Here is a 23,967-nt window from a genome sequence, read left to right as displayed (position 1 = left end):
TCCTCCATGTCGGCCTTTCCCCCATTGGACCACGCCCACGATTAGGGACTGAATAGGGACTCTTACCATAAGGGACCAATCAGTGCCGCTACTACTGGTTCCACTCCAAACAGCGCGCGCGGATAGGGCACTCTGAGTCTCCAGGCCGTCCTGTATGCGTAGAACGGACCAATCGCGGTCTCGCGCTTCGGTTCTCCCCTAATGCTAGTAGGAATAGGACAGTACGGTCACTAGATCCCGCCCCCCGCACGAAACGGACCAATCAAATTCTCCTTCCGGCTCCGCCCCCTGAATTGTGCCCCAGCCGTGGTGCGGTGTTTCCGGCGGAAGTGACGCAGGGAGTTAGTCTGACGTGTGGCGAGGTGGTCGGGCCGGTTACCCGGCGCCCCGGACCCTGCTGCCCCCGTTCCCCCGGGCACGGCCCGGAACCCGCCCCACCATGCTCGACTTCTTCACCATCTTCAGCAAGGGCGGCCTCGTGCTGTGGTGCTTCCAGGGCGTGCGCGGCCCCGCGGCAGCCTGCACCGTGCCCGTCAACGCGCTCATCCGCTCCGTGCTGCTCCAGGTGAGACGGGACCGGCCTGCGGCCCCGGCAGAGTCCCCCGCCCGCGCCGCGCCCCAGCCGGAACCCTCCCCCCCCGCTCAGCCCTCGGGGGGGGGGAGACTCACCCCGGAACCCTTTCCTTCCCCCCCCGCCCTCGGGAGAGAGAGACTCCCCCCGGAACCCTTCCCCCCCCGCTCAGCCCTCGGGGGGGGGGGAGACTCACCCCGGAACCCTCCCCCCCCGCCCTCGGGAGAGAGAGAGACCCCCCTCTGTAATCCCCCTCCCCCGCTCAGCCCTCGGGGGGGGGGGAGACTCTCCCCGGAACCCTGCCCCCTCCCCCGCTCAGCCCTCGGGGGGGGGGGAGACTCTCCCCGGAACCCTGCCCCCTCCCCCGCTCAGCCCTCGGGGGGGGGGAGACTCTCCCCGGAACCCTGCCCCCTCCCCCGCTCAGCCCTCGGGGGGGGGGGGGGAGACTCTCCCCGGAACCCTGCCCCCTCCCCCGCTCAGCCCTCGGGGGGGGGGAGACTCTCCCCGGAACCCTGCCCCCTCCCCCGCTCAGCCCTCGGAGGGGGGGGAGACTCCCCGGAACCCTGCCCCCTCCCCCGCTCAGCCCTCGGGGGGGGGGAGACTCAACGGAACCCTGCCCCCTCCCCCGCTCAGCCCTCGGGAGGGGAGGGGAGAGAAGAGAGGAAACTTTCCCCACCCCTTCCCGGAACTTTGCTCCCTCCCGCTTTCCCTTGAGGGGTGGGGGAGAAGAGACCTTTCCTTCCCCCTGGGACTCTGCTGTGAACAACAACCTGTTGTGGTCTATAGCAGTTTCTTATGTTTGTAACTAAAGTACTTGGTGTGGCTGCAAACTGTGTACAGTTTGCATTAGGTTGTTGCTAAGTCTTAAACTGTTGACAGGAGCTCCAAGGCCTAGTGTGGACATGCAGATACTGTCTAATATCCTGTGGTTTGGAATACTGAGGGACGACCACTTGGTTCTAGAGAACTTTGAAGGCTGGTTTACAGCTTTAATTTGATCGGGGTCTCCATACCCTTCAGAGTTAAACCTATTTGGTTACAGAGCTAAACATCTGAGGGATATAAAGTGAAGGTATAAAGATAGATAAGAAACAGGTGATTCAAGAAGGCTGTTCCAGTTGGCATGAGCTGCAGAAGAGAGCTTTTATGGTTGTGTGTGTGTGTGTACACACACACGATCTGGGAGGAGGGTCCATGAGGCTGCTGGGGCTATGCAATGAGGGGTTTTACATACTCTCCCTATGAAAAGCATGTTATTGAGTAACGATTCCCAATGCAAGAGAACAGGTTGTGATGCAAGGCAGATGCTATGAACTAAAGGTGAGGACACAACAGGAGCCTGCAAAGAAGACTCCAGCAACTAGAACTCTGGGCATTTGTATACAGGGAATTCTTCTCCAGCTGTAGTGCAGGCTTATATCCCGCTGCATGAAGTGTGTACAGCTCTTCTATGATGGATTAATTGTTTTATTTGTTTTTCTTTTAGGAGCGAGGTGGCAACAATTCTTTTAACCATGAAGCTCTTACACTTAAATACAAACTGGACAATCAGTTTGAGCTTGTGTTTGTGGTAAGTAAACTATATGTTAACAGCCCCTCCTCTCTGCCGAGGTGTTTGGGGCAGGTTTATAGGGCTCTGTGTCTTCCTGGAATGACATAAAACCCCTAATAAGCTATACTGGTGTATTAATAAACAGATACTTATTAGAACATCTTAAACTCAAGACACTGCGCATGGCTGAAAAAGCCTCTGTTCAGAGCAACCCTCCAGTCTTGCTTCATGACCTTGAGTCAGTTACTATCACAGATGCAACAATGAAGCACAATGTGATGTAACTGGGATATCTACCTCCAAGTGCAGAGCCTTTGAGGTGAAATTAACATATGAAAGATATTTTGAAATCCTTAGATAAAATGTGCTCTACAAGGTGTATTTCATTTTTAAAATAGTGATAGGCTATTGTGATTCCAGAACAGCCATTTGTTACCGAGCAATAATAGGGTGTATGGTTTGTTATAATATTGACCAAGGACTCCCGGCTGCTATTGTAGTGAGGTGACTTGTCCAATTTACTTGTGCAGTTGAATTGACTCGCCCAGGTTTAACAGGGTACGATCCATATAAGACTCAGTGGCCAATTGTAACAGGTACTCCAGTTGCATTTTGGGGTTGCTTCTGGTCCATTATGTATAATGGAGGTGCCATTGGTGAGTGGATTTAGGAGCCATGGCACTAGAGGGCACTGAGATGTCATCTTTGTGTGGGTGGCTGGTATAATTCCAGTGGTGATTCTAACAACCCTTTCAAGTAAGGCTCAGTCGACAAAAATATCTCTGAAATCTAAAAATCTGGGATTTTTACTACAGGAGGCGGCCTGGGGTGAAATCCTGGCCCTACTGAAGTCGGTGGCAAAACTCCCATTGACTTCATTGGGGTTGAGAATTTATCCTTGGTCTCATCTGAGTGTGTCAGTCTCTAACAGATCCTGTCAAAAGCCTCAAGTAAAGTAATATGGGAGTTCCCCTTCCACTTTACTATAAGTGGGAATCTTAGAGCCTTGAGCAGTGATGATAGTGCCAAATATTTGCATTCTTTGCTTGGCATGGATTGAATTGTCAGCAGCTTTTTATGTACATTTAGCCAGATTTCTTTCAGTTTACAGTTTTGTTTTTAGTGTTTGATTTAAATGAGTTTGATGAGGATAGCCATGGGTTACAATTGTACAGATTAAGGCGTCCGTGGCACGTGTATTTACCATCTGATCTGTTCTGCCTAATGGTTCTGGATGCCCTTGGCTTGGGGTCAAAAGCCAATCCCAGATTAGCCAGGTCCCTCTATAAGGTCATCTTGGATGCAGTTCGTACACTCTTTGTCCTGAGAATAGCTGCTCTATTTGGGGATGTGAGTGAAGGCTCTGTATTGCTGTGAGGTAATCCATGGCTACCCCCTTCCTAATGTGGTAAACAGTGCCTTTGTACAGAATAATCTGTACAGTAGGTATGAAGGAGAATCCCCCTCACCCTTTAGTGCACTTTAAATTTAGGGATAATTTAGGGCCTGATTCTGTGAGATGTGCCCTCAGCAGGAGAAAATGACCGCAGAGTTGGACCCTAAAAAAGTGCTTTAGTGGGTGTGTACTAAATGAACTTTGAGAGTAGTTTTTAGCAGTACCTGCTGCTATTTTGATCTATATTCAGCAACGTGTGTGGCTAGTGGCTATTTTAATCATCCAGCACTGTAGATACTAGCAGTTCTAGCCTTATGATGTAGAGTAGGATTGAGATCGGTCTCCATTGGAAATCAGGCTTGTGAAGCTGTATAGTATGTTACAGTTTCTAAAAACTAATTTGGTTAATGTAATGGTTCGAAATAGTAAAATGAGGACACATTTCAAGTTGAAATCTAGTACATTTAAAAAAGTTAGAAATAGCTTCATGTCGTATCCCTGCCAATTTGTGATTTTTACAATAACATCTTCCTATTTAGGTTTTTTCTACCCTATCTGTGAAAGTCCAATTCAAAGGAGAAACTGACTATACCCAAAGTGCTCTCAAATGTACAACAGCCCAAGAAAAATGAAGATTTTTTTTCCTGATAGTTGTTAGTATCATCTTAGGTGTTTGTAACAATAGTAGATACAGTATTTTCCGACCTGTGCTTTTTTAAGTGGATTGTTTCCCGTTTAACTTAAAATGCTAATACATAGAATTTTCCTTACGGCATCTTTGAAAGTTTCTGATCTCCAAAGCTTTGAAGTGGACTCTGTAGTCCTAGAGCAGGGGTCTCAAACTCCCAGCCCGCAGGCCATCTGCGGCCTAAGAACCTCCCCAATGTTGGCCACAGGACTCCAGCAATTTTGGGGCCGGGTTTCTCCCTTGCTCCCGCCTCCCCCCTTCGCACGTCCCCACATACCCACTCCCGCCCGCAAACTCCCTCCCAGAGCCTGCACCCCAATCCCCTACCCCAGACCTCCTCCCAGAGCCTTAGGCAGGTTGGGGGTGAATTTTGGGGGGGTGGGTTCTGAGTGGCATGAGTGACATTATTGGCCCGCTGGGAGGATTTGAGGACTGGCACTGGCCCTAAGGTAAATTGAGTTTGAGACCCCTGTCCTAGAGTCATAAATTATCCAATTGTCAAGATGGCAGCTTCTTCTATCTCCTTTCTCACATTTAAGCTATTTAGTGGTTGTTCTTGCTAGTTAGATGTAACAATAAGAATGTGTTGCAGTGTATCTTCCTTTCAGCTAATAATACACGTAGTGTCTGCTTTCTATCAATGCTTGTAACTTTCTGTTCACTTCCTTCCAGGTTGGGTTTCAGAAGATCCTGACTCTAACCTATGTGGATAAGTTGATAGATGACGTCCATAAGGAGTTCCGGGATAAATACCGCAATGAATTCCAGCAGAAAGGCACTCTGGGGCTCCTCAATGGCACCTTTGATTTTAAAGAGGATTTTTTACACCTCCTCCGGTAATGAGACCATTTCTGCTGTGGCTCAGTTTCCTTGTGTATCTCCTTTGTGCTGTGTTTTGAATGCCCTATATTAGGAATTGGCAAGTGGTCTGTGTAGCCATATTATGTCTGTGCACTCATGCAGTGTGTGCTGTTTGGGCTCTTATTTTGGCTGTCTGTCTTCCATTAGGAATGTTGGAGGGAGTGTTGTATAATGGTTAGTGCAGGGGACTGAGTGCACTTCCACTGACTTGCTGTGAAGCTCACTAGGCATAACCTAAGGATCCCATAGTGTCCAAAAGAGTTTGACTAAACAAAAAGTCTCCGTCAACTGAAGTCCTTTGTGAACCGTATCTGACTGGAGCAAGAGATGGGAGCTCACCTGATCACAGGCTGTTATGCAGATGTGGCTGCTATGCCAAAGGACTTCTCATATAGGAGAAGTGACCTCGGGCTAGATACTCAACATCCAATGTCCTGGATTGGACCAGCCAGCATGGCTGCTTTCAGTGCCCCTCTCTATCTGGAACCAGCGGAACATTGAGGTCATCTCAGTCAGAACGCTTGGGTCGGGGTAGTGCTGCATTGTCAATTTGGAAATAACTGAGTTAGCTGTACTGCCCCCAGCTGGCTCTCAGTGATATATGCGAGTCAAGGTGGTGGCACTTGGCCATCTTGCACCCAACCAACTGGCCATAAAATATCAACTTCACATCAAGGGTCATCCCATCAACAGATCTTCTGTTCTGAGGCAGGCTTACACTTTGAGTGGGAACAGAAGCAGGTGGTATAAAAGGCGTTCCTTTTGAGTCCTTCTTCACTCCCTATACAGCCAACCTCTCCTTCCCCCAGCATCCCTGATATGAGTCACTGCTACTTCACAAGTGCCAACTCTGACCAATTTCCAAGCTACTTGACTGTAGAAGCCTTTGGAGTGTTTTTCATTGATGATTGAGATCCTTGATTGTGGGGTTAGAGTGGGGCAGATAATGTCCTAGTTAATATGAAGCCACGGTGAGTAGAAAGTCTGTTTCCCTCCCCAGTGAGACAAGCATCACAGACTCTGCCAAAGGAAACAGGTGAAATCGGTGGTTTCGGGTTCTGGAATGATTGTTCCTGATAGAATTGCCAAGATTTGGTCACGATTTAAAAGGCAAAAATAGTAACTATTAAATCCTAAATGTCAGATAGGAGAGGCCCAAAAATGATCCTGCCCATTGCCCGCATCCCAGTTTGGACTTGGAACCTACAGGGTATTTACTTACAGGGTATTTTCTAGTGTTTTGCCCAAGCAGTGGGGCTTCCACAGCCTAATCCCTGGCCCATATCCGGTGCACCTATTGATTTGTGGGGGTTTCAACTCTGGGATAGGAATGGCTTGTTCCAATCTTCATGCGCTTCCACCAGCTGATGAAGAGCATCCTAACAAACCCCTCCTAAAGGCCAGGAAAGGTAGTAGGTACCGAATGAACAAACATCAGTTTCTTAAAGATGCAGATTTAGTCCATGGGAGTCTCAGGTTCCAGGTTTCCTCTGTTAATAGGAAATAAGTTGTTGTATGCAGTGTTGTAGCCATGTCAATCCCAGGATATCGTGGTGCATTTGTCCAGAAATTCTTCTTCAAGGTGGCCCATGAAGAAGTTGGCGTATTGGGGAGCCATCCTGCTACCCATGGCTGTTCCTGTGGTTTGGACAAAGTGTTGGTTGTTGAATGTAAAATTGTTATGGGTGAGGATGAAATGGATGAGTTTGGGGTGAATATCTGAGGGTTGTCCACTGGCTTGTAGATATCTGAAGCAGGCAGCTATGCCGTCATTGTGAGGGATGTTGGTGTAAAGGGCAGTGACGTGGTGAGGATGGTGTTCTGAGGGAGGTTGTTAATGTTGTGGAGTTTGTGAAGGAAGTTGCTTGTGTCCTGGAAAAAGCAGGCTCTTTGTGTTGTAAGTGATTTGAGAATGATTTCTATGAGTCCCGATGTTCCATGAGAGCCATGGCCACCGGTGATGGGTCTGCCTGCTTCCCCTGTTCCATTATCTTAGGATAATGAAGTTGAAAGTTCTTGGGGGATGAGTTTGTGGAATTTCTCTTGGAGGAGTTTGGGGAAGGATTTGATATCCTTAAATTCCTGGGTAAATTGTGGTGTGGGGTCATCTTTGAGTTCTTTATACACCTCTACCCCGATATAACACGACCCGATATAACACGAATTCGGATATAACGCGGTAAAGCAGTGCTCCGGCGGATCAAAGCAAGTTCAATATAACGCGGTTTCACCTATAACGCGGTAAGATTTTTTTTGGCTCCCGAGGACAGCGTTCTATCGGGGTAGAGGTGTAGTAGGTGATGTTGGAGAGTTGTCAATTGGCCTCGTTATCATAGTCATCAAGTTGAGGACAGCTGTGAGCCCCGTGTGACTGTCAGCACCCACAATGCCCCACTTTAGTTAGTGCAAGTGCTCTTGGTGAGAACGTGCAACACCAGCAGAAGGAGAGTAGTGTGGACACCCACAGCCGATTGAATTACTGTGGTGGCTGTAGGTCAACCTAAATTAAGTCGACCTAATTTAGTAGTGTAGACAAGCCCTGAGTACGTTTCGCAGGCCTGAAGAAGAGCTCTGTGTAAGCTCGAAAGCTTCGCTCCCTAACAGAATTAAAGATCCAATTAAAAATATTATCTCACCCAGCTTGTCTCTCTAACAGATGACAAGCACAGATAAGACTGTTTTTTCAGGAAGAGAAGATGTTCAATAGTGTTTTTCATCCCTTGGCTTTTTGTACAGTCACATAAAAACTGCATAACAAAAACCAGAGCTTAATACTGTTAGTCAATAAGTGAGCAGAGGCACTGGGACACAGCAAAGGGAGAAAAGATGTCTTCAGCAGAGATTTGAAGAGCTGGAGTCTAACCCCAGGGAGTTGAGATTTGCAGTATGGTAGACTCTTGCTCCAGTGATTATCATGGTGTGATGCTAAGTTCTGGACCTGGACTGTATTTTGGAGCGTGAATAACACTCTTTCTTTTTGATCAGGGAAGCAGAGGAGAGCAGTAAAATCCGAGCTCCAACTGCCATGAAGACGTTTGAACAGTCTGTGAAGTCTCAGAAGACTGTCAAGTCTATGATAGAAACTCGAGGGGAGAAACCAAAGGAGAAAGCCAAGAACAAGAAAAACAAAGGTTCCAAAAAGGAGGGTAAGTGGATGCAACTGACAGATCCGTGCAGTGGGATGAGCAAATAGCCCAGAGGGCTCCAAAACCAGGCTGTGACCAAGCCCTCAGTGACGGTAAACCAGCGCATGCTTGTCTGCAGGCACATCTGCCCAGTAGCATCTGTTACTGGAACACGTTGATTCAGATCCACTATTCTAGTTGCTTTTGCCCTTCTGTGGCTGCCAGCGTCCCTTGCCCTGCATGTAGCAATTGATTCAGTGAAACAGACCACCAGCTGGCAGGTCAAGGTGCATGACATGCAGACTTGCTGCTCATTTGCTCTGCCTTGTTTCATACAAGCTTAGGTCAAAATTTTCAAACTTGGGTGCCTAAAGGTAGGGACCTAAATCAAAATAGTCTGACTGACTCCAGTGCTCGGGACTTGTGAAAAACAGGTTCCTTTGATTAGGTTCTTAAATATGGATTTAGGGTCTGACTTCAGTGCCTTTAAGCCTCCACCAGGTGCAAGCTTTTTTGAGAGAAACCTGGGAAATTAGCAGAGGGGAAAACTAGCATTAAGGTTATGGGATTAAGCGCTGAGGTCAGGGAAATCCCAAAGTTCAGGTCACTTTGCCACTGGCTCAGTCACTGCCCTACTTGCCATTCTTTCCCCCTATTTAAATGGAAAACTTACTGTATACCATAAATCGCAATCACGGGAGATGGCTTCCCTGGGAGCCAGCTCATAACACTGCAACTTCTGGAAAAGGTTATGATCGCAAACCTCGCTGCCTTCAGATTGAAATATAAAATTCACTTCCATCTAGTTCCAAACTCTTCAGCTAGGGGCTAGAGACACACACAGATACCTTACACAAAGGGGTTTATGTCCTGATGAGCAGGTTGTAGAAACCTGGATAAATGTTTAGCATTGCTGAGCTAACTCGTCTGGGATTCCCTGACTCCTGAGTGCTTGTCAATTGCTTGATCACCTTTTAGCACTGAGTAAAAGCTGTGTACATTGTGGTGAGGGCTCTGTCTTGTCCAGCTTCAGGAACCGAAGCTGCTACTGTCCCCAGTAAAGCAGCCCCAGATGCAAAGCAGAACCCTCCTGCGGCAACTGGGGACAGGGAGGAACTGACCAAGGATGAGATCCTGCAAAAGAACCGTGAGGAATTCTTCAAGAAGCGCCTGAAAGGAGGAGAGAAGTCCAAGTGAGTGAGAGGATGACAGACCTGTGTCCCCGTCTCCAATCTGAGAGAGGTGGTGGTGGTAGGGTGGCAGATCTGTGGGGGAGGGTTTCATCCATTAACAATGGACAAGGATCGATTTTATCATACTGCTTTTGAACCACCAACTTTTGTCAATTGTTCTTAATGTGTTGGGTGGATAGTGGGCAAGAAAGCTTCAGACTCTCTTCCTTAAGGTGGAACAAATAGATCTGCTTTTAAAATACCCCTCCCTAGCATTACAGTGCAGGAATATACTATTGTTCCAATGACAGTGATGACCTGTGCCCTTTCTAATCCTGAGGACTGGCACATGGTGTGGCTTTTAAGGGCTTGTGCTCTTTGAAATGTCATTGCCATGTTTCCTGGGTGAAGGTGAGGCAGCAGTAGGTTACCTTCAGGGCCGGCTCCAGGGTTTTGGCCGCCCCAAGCAGCCAAAAAAAACAAAAAAAAAGCTGCGATCGCGATCTGCGGCGGCAATTCGGCGGAAGGTCCTTCGCTCCGAGCGGGAGTGAGGGACCGTCCGCCGAATAGCTGGTCCTGCCGCCCCTCTCCAGAGTGGCCGCCCCAAGCACCTGCTTGCCAAGCTGGTGCCTGGAGCCGGCCCTGGTTACCTTAGGGCTCTAATGAGGTAGGCTTAAACAAGACACTGGCTTTTGAAAAAGTATCTCCTTGAGCTTGCTTGAAAGTGTGGAGATGGCACTTTTGGGGCCCTCTGAGTGATCCAGTGCTGTCCACACGTGTCTGCCCTGCGCATGACCAGGAACTTAGACAAAGGGTGAAATCCTGGCCATATTGAAGTCAATGGGAGGTATGCTGTTGACTTCAGTGCGGCCAAGATTTCACTCAATGTGAACTTTTTTGAAAATCACCTGATCAGGCTGCAGCAGCTATTGGAATGCCAGACACTCAGTCTGCCAGCGGTGGCAAACTGCCATCATTCAAACATCTCCTGTGGCTTTTGGCTTCTTTAGGATGCCCGTGTCATTCACTGGAGGGCGGGGAGAAACACTTTTTGGATTCACAAACTGACCAAATTTTATCTGGGACAGCTGTACAACCCTGTTCCCCAGTGGTACATGTGACTCAAAAGAGAAGGGTTGTATTGGACTAACAGTTAGAAACCTCCTCAGTGATGGGACTCTCATGGTAAGAGCAAAGGGCCGCATGTTGAATTGTACTGGGGACACCTACAGATCAAAGCAATTCGTTGCACTAAGTTTGACAGCGGTACGAGGTCAGAGTTGAGGCTGGTTGGGTGACCTTTGCAGTACGCTTCCATACTTCATCTTTTTTCAGTTTAACCATAACTTGCTATCTTTCTAATCTTTGGATGGTTAACACGAGTCTTCCCTGAATGTTGCCCGTGCTTTCTTGACTACCTCCAGATTAAAGGGATGCTAGCAACTTACCCTACAAACTGATGGGGGTCAGAAAAGAATTCTCAAAGCTGGGGAGGGATGTTATGGAAGTTCTCTCATTCGCTGAAGCATCAACATATTGGCCACTATGGAATACCTGGTGAACCAATCCCACATGTTAAACCCTATAAACTCATCCCATTCATATGGGAGACACCCCCTGCTTAAAATCGCTTCTTGTAGTCCACTCATGGTGGGACTGTCACTGCTGTCATCATAGAGTTTGCTTTAATAGCTTCTCCTCTGCCTTCCCAGCAAGTCCCCAAAGCCTGAGACTCAGAAGGAGAAGGGGAAGAAGCCCCGTGTGTGGGAGCTGGGGAACTCTAATGCCAAAGTACTCGATTATAGTAACTCCACTACCAACGGAAACACAGACACTTGTCCCACAGAGGAGTATGACCCTGACATGGTAAGGTCCTAAACATTCCCCTTCCTATAGAATGATTAGCCTCTGTGCTAGGCCCTGGGGCATTGCCACTGCAGCTTACCTTCACCTGACTTGTACTCTCAGATGGAGATCCTGAGAGTGGCCCAAGCTCCATGGCTGGATTAGAGCATGTAGAACTGAACAGAAACTGGGGGGTGTGACTGCTACAGATGAGGTCTTAGTTAGGCAGTGCCTTCCCACTAGTTTGCCAAAGTTATTGCTCAGTCTCCACTAGGTTGTGGAAAGCTGCACCCATCTGGCTCCTCATGGTGCTCTTACAGCTTTGGACCTCAATGCCAGAGGAATCATCTCTTGGAGGAACTGAAATCAGCTCCCAAACTGCTAGAAAAGCTGTGTGGGGGAAGGTGGGGGAACCTACCTTAGGGGGATATCCATGCAATATGGAAGGTTGTTTTGTAGATGGAGCAGAGGGCTGGGAATTGGGACTCCGGGATTCTATTCCTGTCTGTCATTGCTTTGCTGTGTGATCTTGGGGGAAGTTATTTCAGCCTTCTGTGTAAAAGGAAACCACCACTTAGCTCACTAGGGAGTTGTGGTGATTAGACAATATTAATAAAACTCCCCGAAGTCCCCGCGGGTGCTGCAGATGGTCACATTATTCTGACTGGCCCCTCACAACAGTTCTCTGTAGCAGTGAGCCAGTGAAAGAAGTCAACTAAGGCTTAAATGCCAGGTTCTTATTCTCTGTATGGCTTCCCCTCTCCCCTACCGCCATCCTTTTCAGGCCCTAGGAGATCGAGATCGGGAGCCTGGCCGCCTTTATGATCTTGAATATGAGAGTGATGAAGAGGAACCTGAAGAGGAGAAGGTTATTCAGAACCCTTCACAGCCCAGGTAAGTCCTCCTGCAGCCCCCCTATCCCAGCTATCTCCTTGCTTTATCTCCTACAGCTTTTCCTCCAGACATGTCCAGTCTGCTAAGCTTGTATAGAGTAGCTTACATGGATCTCGAGCACTGCTAGCTGATGCCTTGGCTTTAGGAAGGAAGTATTGTCTTAACGCACTACATGGTTTTGGCCTGCTTTGTCCCAAATGCTGGTGCACATGGCGAATAAGCAGTCTGCTGTGAATGGCCCTTCCATTTCTGCAGGCTGAGTCATTAGACTAAATGATCCTGTAATCACCACTTCCAAGCCGAATCTGTGTTCCCTCAATGACTCCTGATATACCGTTGGTACCTCTCTGGGCACGGTAACTGAGCAAAACCCGTGCTAGTTCCCAGACAACTTTGGAACTTGTTTCGTCCAGAAGTTTTGTACGAGGTGGGGTTTGCAAACCTAGCTCTGTCCGTGCCGCTCACAGATCAGCTAATACAGACCAGCGCCCAGTTTGAACTATTGCCTGTTAATCTGGTTCTCCTATTAAAATGTCATGGAACTAGGGAGCAGCTCAGTCCCAGAAGGCGAAAGTGACCAGCTGCATATTAGCTTGAGCATTGCAGTCATGGCTGTCCAGTCTTCTCCTCCCTTTAGCTGCTATTCTCGACAAGAGCATCACCATCCCTTTACGCTTGAGAGCTGTAATGTGTAACCACACTTCGCTTGTTCACAGGGCTAAGAAGGGTGGTTTGGGAGGCATGTTTGGGATGCTGAAAGGCCTGGTGGGTTCCAAAAGCTTAACAAGAGAGGACATGGACTCTGTGCTGGAGAAGATGAAGGATCATCTGATCGGTAAGTCTGGAATGTCTCTTACAAACAATTACCCTGTGGCCTTGCTTTCGGGGTCAGGCTCTACAGCGACTGGTCTGCATTTGGAAGGAGCCATTTCTCCAGTCCGGTCGCTAAAATTCTGTTTCCTTTTTTTTGTATCAACAGTCGCATTAAGGATTTAAAGTGACTCTTCCAGGAAGTGGGGTTGTAGCTCCGCCACGGATGCTGTAGGTTGCCCTGAATTTTACCCCGTTAGCCAGTGATCATGGAACTGTTGCTATTTCCAGCCTCTCTCTTCAACTTTTCTTCCAGTATTGTTGTTGTCTCTCCTTAGCGGCGTTTGGAGTTCGGTTATGTCCTTCCACGCTGTCTATAAACTGTGCTGCAGGAGCGTTGCATATGCTATTTCCACAGCATGTGTTCTGCTGCCCTGAATATATGTGCAGAACAGGGCTTGTGGAGGGAGGCTAACAGAACAAAGGATGTTGGGGATGTGTCCCACATACAGCACTCACCATCAAAAGTCCCCCTTGATGAGCCTTTTCCTGGATGCATGGGCCTGATTTTAAACTTGTTGAACTGGGGACCCACTTACCCAGTGTCCTACGTTGAGGTAGATCCTTGTGTTTTGAATGATATCGAAACAAACCCGTAACATAGCTCTGACTACAATGCTGGTGTAAAATTTCTCTCAGGGACGTTTGCAAGTGGATCAAGTACATTGAGTGGCTAATTCTTCTGTGATATCAAGGTCGTAGGTGAAATCCACGACTATCTGTCACGTAGCTTTCCTGTGGCATGACATGCTGGATAATCCCAGTTATGTCTGACATGATACCCTGTTGTTGGACTAGTTGATAGAGTGGTGCTTAGGATAGTAGGCCTGTAGGTTTGTGTGTCTCTACACATTGTATTTAACAGAGATCCTACTCTTTATATATTCTAATTGGTTTGCTCACATTCTGTAAAATGCCTCTTGGGTTGTACTGGTGACAAGGTAGGGAATGGTCAGGTTCTAGTGACAATCCTAGATTTTTAAGAGGGCAGTAATTCACCCACATCAAATCGAATCAGGCTGAACTGAATATAATGCACTTTTGGAACAGACTCAGAAGGGAACTAGTGTCCCAAGCAGTGATGTGGATGGGTTCAGAAGTTCTTGTCTCATCCAGAGGACTCTGATGGGTAGGGGAGGAAGATAAAATGGTTGGGATCATTGGCGTTGACTGATGTGGAGAGAAACCATTGGCCCCAAAACAGGATCTGTACTTCCCTGGGGGTCTGACAGTGAAGTCCTTGCTTTGATCTCCCTTCCCCTGGGGTGGGGGGTTGCTTCGGGGCTGAAAGATCATTTGAGGAAGCATCTGGGCTGTGGGTTGTGACTGGGGATAAGAAGGCACATTTCATGCCATTCTCAAGGCCTTGAGAAGGGCATCTGCACTCATTGTCCATATTGCTGTCTGCTCTAGAGCAGGGTATGATTGGTAATGCCAAGCTCTGCTCTCCCTCAGGGGCGGATTACCCTCCCGACTCCTCCTCCCTTGGAGCTGGCTGGGATAGAGACCTTCTGGGGGGACTGGGAGAACCCTGAGTCCTGTAGCCCAAGAGTCTCGCAACGCTAACATCTGCTCCTTTGCCTTTTCTCTTCCAAAGCAAAGAACGTTGCGGCTGAAATAGCTGTCCAGCTGTGTGAATCGGTGGCTAAGAAACTGGAAGGGAAAGTGATGGGCACCTTCACCAGTAAGTGTTTCTGTCCTTCCATTCAAGGAGCTGCTCTGAGTTCTCTAACCTGTTAGCCCAAGTCTCTGTAATGCCGTCTCATTCTTCCCCCACCCACTGCCCTGATGCTTGAAACAAAACGTGCCAGTCCCAGCAGATCACTGCTGCTTTTCGGCTGTGTTTCAGCCCTTCTAATATTCCAAGGGACATGGGACCCTGGGCTTGTTCCAGCCTGCCCTTGAGGCCTGTTTGTGCTTGCGTAGCCTAGTCTCTAGTTGCCAAGTGGCTTGTGACTCTCCGTGCATGTGCAGAAGGGGATAACCTCAGCCGGTGTTTCTCCTGCTGGGTAAGCACCTCTCCATGGTTTAGGAATGTCTAATCCACTGCAGTTCTGGATTCCTGTAGTTTGGCCTTCAAAGGATATGTGGGGGAGAAGGTTAAATCTGTGATGCCAACCTCTGCAGCAGTTGACAAGTTTAACCCCTTACACCCAAGAGCTGGGATTTGCTAGTGGGAAGCTCTGCTGCAGTCGATGAAACGGGCAGAGGACCAAAGGATGAGCAGAGGCCTGAGAATCTATAGAATGGTGGTTGCCCAATTTCACACCTTTTCGTAGCAGTCTGGGGCAGGAGTGAATGAATTCATCCATCCCTGCTCCAGGCTAGAAAGGAGGACTTCTATGGAGGAGGCAGCAATTGTTCTAGAGACGCACTATCAGGGGAGGTCAGCAAGTGAACCTAATGGCACAATCGGCAGATTAACAAGGGAACAGCCAGTCTGCTCCAAAGGGAACCCACATTCCTGGGCGTGGCAGTTGTGAGCCAATCTAGGTTGCATTTGACTGTTATGCTCCTGAGATGCTGTGGGGGAAGGATGGGCAGTGCTCCAGCCACCTCATCTGGGATCAAATGCTGACAAAGGTTCCTCTAATTCCTTTCCCAGCGGTGACCTCGACAGTGAAGCAGGCCCTGCAGGAGTCCTTGGTGCAGATCCTGCAGCCCCAGCGCCGTGTGGACATGCTGCGTGACGTCATGGACGCTCAGCGCCACCGCCGGCCATATGTCGTCACTTTCTGTGGTGTCAATGGGGTTGGAAAGTCGACCAACCTAGCCAAGGTAGGGCACAGCCTGCATGCGTTCTCAGGGATCAGCCTGGTCACTTCAGGAGGATCCACCCTCCTTTCCTACTTATATTCTGGAGACACCATCTCAAATCCCCTTGGGCTATGGCACCCAGATCCCTAGAACCAAAATGTTAGCAAAAACCATTCCTCTGTTCAGTTCACTTCCTTTGTGGGTCCAACAGCTCTTTGAATTTTGTTGTGCTGATGGGCAGCTCAACTTCCTAAATCATGCACTAGTATATTGCCACTAGTCTGCACTACCTAGTGGGGATGGAGAGCTGGTGTGTGCTCTGACTCCATTCACATGCACACCTCCTTCCCTGCTGAAAAGCCCCTTGTCAACATCAGCAGGGGAGAAGAGATCCCGCTAACAAATCACTGTGCTAGTTACAGGGACTTCTACCAGCCTAGTCAATTTCAAAGCCCTTCACGTTTATCTTTAAACCCATGGCGTGGCTAATTAAACTGAGGATCTGGAGAAGCTGCCGCTTAGGACTCTTCCCTGTGTCCTTACCTCCCTCAGGCTCAGTCTGGCTTAGATGATCAAGCTCTTCCTACAATGTGTGCAACTGACTGGAAGGCTTGACATGGTAATATAAACAATGCTGTTAAATGCCCGACTCAAGCTATGCTCTGGGATCAGCAGGAAGGCAGCCCTGAACTGCAGCAGTGATGTTGTCATCCCTAGGATAGAGCTGTCACTAGAGGCCAAGACTGGCCTGTGTGTACAGCCCTGAGCAGGCAATGGACATGCACCGAAGTGCTCTGGCATCCTTAGAAGGCTGTGTAGACATGTAGGGTATTGGTTACTACAGGCAGAGCTTAGTGATGCCTGCAAGCATGTGTGGGTTCTATTGGGGTTGGAGATAGGAACCAGTGCTGGCTTGATCACTGCCTCGGTGTGGTGTGTTCAAAGGGGCATTTCTGTGGGGATGGAGGGACGGGGGGCTGTAACTCAGCCAAGGGATTCGGCTGGGGCCTGAGATGGAAGCACCTGTATGGATTGTTGGCATTATAGAAGAGCATGGAGCAGGTTCCCTTTTCTTTTTGGGGAGTGGGAAGGGGGGGGCATTACCAACATATTCACCACTCTCCTCTGGAGACTTGGGCCCTTTCCTACTTGATTTGTCAGTGACTGCCTTGGGCTGGCACATTTGGGGAATCTCCTTTGTCGACCTTTGGGGTGGTGGGGAATGACACAGCAAACTGCCTGCGGGTGGCATATGGGGCTTGGAGGGGCTGGGAGCTGAGCAGAGCTGGACTCAGGCTGGGGATGGTAACAGGATCTCTTCCCCCCACCCCCAGATCTCTTTCTGGCTGATTGAAAACGGGTACAGCGTCCTCATTGCCGCCTGCGATACGTTCCGAGCCGGAGCCGTGGAGCAGCTGCGCACGCACACCCGCCGCCTGAACGCTCTGCACCCCCCGGAGAGTCACGGCGGCCGCACCATGGTGCAGCTCTACGAGAAGGGGTACGGGAAGGATGCTGCTGGCATTGCCATGGAGGCCATTTCGTATGGTGAGCCCTAGCCCTGCCTTGGCCGACTCTTCCCGGGCGTCCAGAACGGCAGTCTGCTTTCCAAGCCAGGAGCTAGCTGTTCTAGGGGAGGGGGAGTGGTCACGGGGTGTGAGGTGGGAATACCAGTTAGGACTCCTGGCGTATCGCGTAAAGGTTTCAGCTGGGGTGGGGAACTGGACTGTTGGGCTGTGTTCCTGGCTTTGTCATTGACACTGCAGGTTTGACATTCCTTACTGCTTCCTCGCCACCACACTTGTAATAGACCCCACCTCCTCTTCAGGTCCCCGGCCCAATGGACAGGTCAGGAACAGCCCCTGGTGGAGAGCTGGGTGGAGCACAGACTGGAGATCAGGGAAGGCTTCCAGCAGTGGGGATGGATTCCTCCTTTGTCCAGGAAATCAGTGACCTTGTGCATTAGCTGCCGTGCCCTCTCTTCTGAACTTGAACAGCATGGGGGGTGGGGTAAGCCAGTTTCATAAGGGTCAGTGTGTTCCTCAGTTTCCCCAGTTGGGGATCAGTTTGTCTAGTGAAGGTTGAGTAGAAATCTGCCTACTGGGGAAGGTTTGAACCTACCTGCTCGAGAGAAGGGCCCAAGCTGTAACATCAAGCTGACTTTCCCCAGAGTGCAAAGCTCTTCATCTGGGGTCTTGCGTGGGCCCACAGTTCTAGTCCCCTAATTTTTATGCTGACTGGTCCTGTCCCAGGGAGGTGATTTATTATGGGTTCTGAGTGTCTTGCAGTGAGAAAATATTGTGAGGGGGGGAAAGAGACTTGAGTAAACCCCTGATACTCTGCAGAAGGGCAGTAGCTGGAGGAGCAGAGTGTGTGACTAGAACTCTCTCAACTTGCTTCATCTCATAACCCCCTTCACTTCTCTTTTCCCAGCACGTAACCAGGGGTTTGACGTGGTGTTGGTGGACACTGCTGGCCGCATGCAAGACAACGCCCCCTTGATGACAGCTCTGGCTAAACTCATTGCAGTCAACACCCCTGACCTGGTCCTGTTTGTCGGGGAAGCCCTGGTGGGAAATGAAGCTGTGGATCAGCTGGTTAGTTTCTGATTCTTTAACCTCAAACAAAATTCTACCAGAGGGAGAAGGCCCCTATCGGCATGAGCCTCTGTGTACACTTTGGGAGGTGCTCCCATACCAATGATGGACACTTGCTTAGAAGAACCTACATTGACTTATTTCCTGGCTGTATTTTTCCCCTAGGTCAAGTTTAACAAAGCCCTTGCTGATCACTCCATGGCCCAGACACCACGTCTCATTGATGGAATTGTGCTCACCAAATTTGATACCATCGACGACAAGGTACAATGGCCATTCACTTTATACCCGGAGATTGCTCATTCTTTCTCTCCCCATTGGAATCTTCTATTTTTAATGTCTTTTTAAATGACCCCGTATGGATCCTCTTCTTGCTGAGACCAAACAGCTGGGGAGAAATTGAGTAACTGTTTCTGACCTCAACAGGGCATGTTCTTTTGATGCATCAGTCAGATACTCGCACCCCTGAGACTCCTCTCACATGGCCTTTTTGTCTTTGGATCTACTTTCAAGTACCGTATATACTCATTCATAAGCCGAATATTTTTGGTAAAAAAGTGATGCATCGAAGAGTGGGGGTCGGTTTATAAACGGATCTACACCAAAATTTGATGATTTTAAACTCTATGGAATCATTGAATTGAATATCTAATACAGGGATCGGCAACCTTTAGCACGCAGCCCGCCAGGGTAAGCACCCTGGCGGGGCGGGGCGGTTTGTTTACCTGCCATGTCCACAGGTTCAGCTGATCGTGGCTCCCACTGGCCGGAGTTCGCTGCTCCAGGCCAATGGGGGCGGCGGGAAGCAGCGGCCAGCACATCCCTCGGCCCGCACCACTTCCTGCAGCTCCCATTGGCTGGGAACGGAGAACCGCGGCCACAGGGAGCTGAGGGGCTCCATGCCTGCAGACGCTCCAAGTAAACAAAACATCCTCACCTGCCAGCGGCTTATCCTGATGAGCTGGGAGCCAAAGTTTTCCAACCCCTGAAATACAGGGTCAGCTTATGAAAGGGTCATACAGTTTTTGCTATTGGGGGTCAGCTTATAAACGAAAGGGCTAAAGAACGAGTATATACGGTAGTTTAATGACTTCATGTTCTACTTTGGGGTGGGTGGTGACTGCTGGATAATATCACAATATTGCACCAGGGCAAGTGGAATCTTTAGTGTAGATCTGAATGTTTGGTCGTCTAAATTGAAGCTATTCCGATTGCTCCCCAACAGAGATCGCTTTAGAAGGGCTGTAACAAGCAAGACACAAATGGCCCACCAGGGAATCCCATTGCAGATCAGTACTACTAAAAACCAAAACAAACTCCAAAACTTGAGGCAAATTAAAGCTGCTCTAAATCTGTGTAAGGGAAAACTGCCTTAGCTCAGCACAATGTATAGCATAAAAACCTCTTGCACTCTCAAATGTCTTATTGATGGCAGCAGTTCAACTGTACAGGCTGTGGAGGATGTCAGCATAGTCCTGAGAAGGTGCTGGCCTCAGAGGATGCCCATTGCATGCCTGTTTCTCTCTTTTTTTCCCTGGACTGGTGTGTTAGGTATAAAAACCTTCACTGGCTCAAAAGGTTTACTCTCCACACCAGTTCCAGCTAGTGTTACCTAGCAGCAGGGGGTTTGGAAAGGCAAAGTGTCATTGTTCTTCCAGGCAGGGGATAGTTGCTGGAGAGATGTTTGAGCCCTCTGAACTTTGAGGTTGCTGACCTAAGCAAACGGTATCTGATTCTGACAATTATTAGTGTCAGTGCTCGACTTCACAAACATGGCTCAGTTGGGAACTAAGAGCCTTGCTTCAGTTGTCACTGCTACAGTTCCATTGAAAAGGTGGTGGGGAAGGCAGGGGATGGTTCATTTTATGCTGAGCCATCCACATCTGTACTTAGTTGAAAAGAAATTAAGGTCAGGAATGACCAGGTCATTACTTTTGCTGGCCCGTCTGACTGTTCACACTAGAGCTTTTAAAATCCTACTATTGGTACAACTGCTGGGTCAATATGAAAACTTATAGGTTAAAGCCCAAGAGGCCATTGTGACTGTCTGTGACCTGCATAACAGAGGCCAGAGGACTTCCCTAAAGTAATTCCTGTTTGAACTAGAGCAGCTCTTTTAGAAAAACATCTCATCTTGATTAAAAAATTTCTAGTTATGGAGAATCTACCACAAACCAGGGTGAGTCATTCCAGTGGCTAATTCCCCTCACTGTTAAGTGTACTCCTTATTTCCAGTCTGAATTTGTCAGCTTTCAGTGCTGGCCATTCGGTTGTGTTAGACCTTTCCCTGCTAGATTGAAGAGTCCATTATCAATGGTTGGTTCCCCATGTAGGTACTTCGAGTGCGATCAAGTCACTCTGTAACCATCTCTTTGTTAAACTAGAGAGATTGAGCAGCTTGAGACAATCAATATAAGGCAGGGTTCTAGTCCTTTAATTGCTCTTCTTGTGGCTCTACTCTGAACTGTCTCCAATTTATCAACATCCTCAAACTGTGGGCACCAACACTGGGCACAGTAACTTGACTCTTCCCCTAGCCCTGGAGCATATGGGGCAGTCCGGGGGTGAAGCCTGCACAACCGCTACCAATTCTGGGGCTGGCAAAGCAATGCCCAAGGCTGCTGAAAGTGAAGAGTGAGGGAGGGATAGCTCAGTGGTTTGAGCATTGGCCTGCTAAACCCTGGATTGTGAGTTCAATCCTTGAGGGGGCCATTTAGGGATCTGGGGCAAAAATCTGTCTGGGGATTGGTCCTGCTTTGAGCAGGGGGTTGGACTAGATGACCTCCTGAGGTCCCTTCCAACCCAGATATTCTATGAAAGCTGCTTCCCTGAGTTACACCAGGATGTACTTGAACCCTTCATGGTAATGTTCCAGCTCAGTGTTTTGCCCTGTTCCAGTGAAGTTTCCGGTGGTTTGATCAGTCTGTTTCCTAGAAGCCCTCTGCAGCCTTATCACAGCATTTAGTTGTGACAGGCGATGATGCAGACCCACATGAGCAACAAGCCTGACTTCCTGCAGGGGCGCCTGGCCATCACTGCACCCTCTTTCATGGTGGAATCAGGGATGAGCTGCCCTTTCCAGTGGGATTCCATGCTGGAGTCTGTCACTGCAGCTCCTCCCTGCCCAGATTGTAGGCAAGAATCACAGACACAAGCACGGATTGTTTTGGCATAGTACCACTGCCTGGCGGGGGAGTCCATGCATGGTAAAAATTGGGTGTTGGCCTCTGCCCCAGGTAGATTTCAGCTGCACTGTACATTTGCTTAAGTGCTACATCTTTGCTCTGGTTCCCTGCCAAATCAACTATTGACTTTGAAAGACTGTTTCCATTCAGAGCTCTGAACTGTTGTGGCCCAGGAAGACAAGCAGCTGCTTTAAGGTCTGTCCAGCAGGCTGTTTATTTAGCTCCAGGTATCAGCTTTATAACACGTTCTCTGTTCAGTGTGAGACTATGGAAGTGCTGATTGACTGGCAACTCCCTCAGACTTGTGAACATACTGGGAATACAGTTTAAAGAAATTCCTAGGCAATATAATACCTTCGTACAGCAATTAGGCCATGGTATTCTAAAGCTACAAACCTGGCAACTTGAAGTTAGTTGACTGGCAACCATAACATTAAGCTGCCACATCTCATCTAGTTAAAATAGTCACACCATCTTCTTGCATACCAATCAGATTTAGCTAGACCCTGCTCCAGTTCACCTGGCTATTCAGGGAACCATTGTCCCTTCTCTCAATGTAGTAAAATGCTCCCTCCATTTGCAATGGAACTCTATCTGCCTGATACCTGAGAGACTTCCCTAGCTAATCTAAACAAACTGGTCTCCCACTTGGACACAGTCTTTCTTGCAGCAGAGATGGACTTTCCAGAGTTGCTTTGATTTATCCTATCCCATGGGGCAGACAGGGAGTTCAGGTTGTTTAGAATCTTAACTCGAATTCCTGGCTGTCAACCCCTTAAGTTCTGTGGTCTATCAGAAGAACTCCCTTCCAACTTGCTGTAACACTAATGGAAATTCAACATGCCCAGCGTACAGGCTTCTGCTCTAGCCAATCACATGATGGTTTTGTTAGGAGTGGGTTGTACATTCAGGCAGAGTCCTGTTCAGCAGATCTCCTCAAACCAACTAATTGATGATCTTTCTTCCACAGGTTGGTGCTGCAATCTCCATGACTTACATCACTAGCAAGCCAATCGTGTTTGTTGGTACTGGACAAACCTACTGTGACCTGCGTAGCCTTAATGCCAAGGCTGTGGTCACCGCTCTCATGAAGGCCTAAAATCCAATTACTGCACCAAATTGCTGTTTGCAGATGTCTCAGAAGAATGTGCTTTACAATGTGACTGACTTGTCTTTTCAGTGTAGTGCAAAACAGAATGAAGGGATAACAGAGCAAGGGGCTGCTGCATCCCCTACTTGCTTGAATACTTCCTCATGGTTTTCACCAGTACGCACCCCTCCCTTCACCTGATGCATGACTTTAACCTTGGAAGGAGGTTGCGGTCTTCAATCATGTTGCTTACTCGGTTTAGCTACACTTCTTCCATATTTATTGGCTATAAAGCTTATTTTTGGGAAGCAATTGTCTCCTTCAAGTGGAGCACCTGGGCCAGATCAGCTCTGTGCCCTTCAGCCAGTGAAAGCCCGTCCCCCTGGATTCCTTCATTCTAAGTGACTCAGCCTCCATGCTTTGTAGAGGCTGAAATTAGAGCTTTGTATTGTTCATATCTTGTGAGTGGTGTCTAAGACCTGCAGCACTTCAGGGCTGCTCTGCTACTAACTAAGCATCTATGGACTATTTGGTTTGTTAAAGGTATTCTTGATCCTATGAGCCAATCTGGATTTTTAGACTTAGTGGGATCCAAGAGTATGAATGTCCCAGTCCAGGGGCTGATCCTACGCTGAGCTCTAAGGCTTGCTTTGCACATTCCACAGAGCAGAAATAGATGCTGCTTAGTGACAGTTTTAGTGTCTCCAACCTGATTAATACTCGCTGCTAGCTTTGACCATGGCAGCTCACCAAAGTTGATAAACCAAAAATAGTAAGTCTACTCCTCTGTGCTTGTCAAGCAGGGGCCTATAGGGAAAATGCTGAAGTTGCCTTAAGGTCCCTAGTTCCATTGTCAATGGGACTCCTAAAGCAGGGCTGCCTAGGGCCACTACAGCTCATAGCAAGCAGACTTCCCCCCAGGCTGGAACTGTTAATTGCCAAGAGCTGTATCTCTATTTAAGCTGCAAGAGCATGGTCTGGATTCTGGCAAGCTGCACTGCTTTAGGGTATAGGATAGAGCTGGTTTCTGTACTGCAAGACCCCCTTCCTTCCTCAGAAGCTGTTTCCACTGACTCATGCCTCCTTCTCACCAGTGTTGAGGATCAAACTGATGCTACCACAACTCTTGCCTGCTGTCCCTACAGCATTAGCTTCTGCCTCTAATAACCAGCTAGGGAAAGGAAACTTTAGTGGAAGACAATGCTGGCTGCTTGCTGCTTTCCTGCCCCCCTTCTCCCTCCCTTCTGAGTGCCTCTAGAGATCCTGGTCTAAAGTGCTACATTGAATAATACAAAACTCTTGAGATGTCTTGTAGCTCTGTATTGCAGATGTGCTATAGTGCAATAAATTGAATGCTGTCTGCT

General features: G+C 48.6%; 1 protein-coding gene across 1 annotated transcript; it reads left to right on the top strand.

Moving 5' to 3' along the window:
• The first annotated feature begins 341 nt into the window (after positions 1-341).
• On the top strand, positions 342-23,961 carry SRPRA (SRP receptor subunit alpha). The gene is made up of 14 exons (XM_065417109.1): positions 342-565; positions 2,058-2,141; positions 4,880-5,043; positions 8,054-8,214; positions 9,221-9,386; positions 11,078-11,231; positions 11,995-12,104; positions 12,821-12,939; positions 14,572-14,658; positions 15,580-15,752; positions 17,066-17,279; positions 18,165-18,328; positions 18,494-18,592; positions 22,484-23,961. Exons 1-14 carry the CDS (start codon positions 440-442, stop codon positions 22,610-22,612), a joined length of 1,950 nt encoding a protein of 649 aa, XP_065273181.1. The 5' UTR covers positions 342-439; the 3' UTR covers positions 22,613-23,961.
• Positions 23,962-23,967: the final 6 nt, after the last annotated feature.

Source organism: Emys orbicularis, chromosome 15 (genome assembly GCF_028017835.1).
Source record: "Emys orbicularis isolate rEmyOrb1 chromosome 15, rEmyOrb1.hap1, whole genome shotgun sequence".
Lineage (NCBI taxonomy): Eukaryota > Metazoa > Chordata > Testudines > Emydidae > Emys > Emys orbicularis.
This window is presented reverse-complemented; position numbering and strand designations above follow the sequence as displayed.

Bases quoted from the DNA above. Each gene is read 5' to 3' on its own strand.
- SRPRA (XM_065417109.1), top strand. From the start codon at position 440: ATGCTCGACTTCTTCACCATCTTCAGCAAGGGCGGCCTCGTGCTGTGG. The intron at 14,659-15,579 runs GTAAGTGTTTCT...TTCCTTTCCCAG, and splicing joins AGTGATGGGCACCTTCACCA to CGGTGACCTCGACAGTGAAG. The intron at 17,280-18,164 runs GTGAGCCCTAGC...CTCTTTTCCCAG, and splicing joins CATGGAGGCCATTTCGTATG to CACGTAACCAGGGGTTTGAC.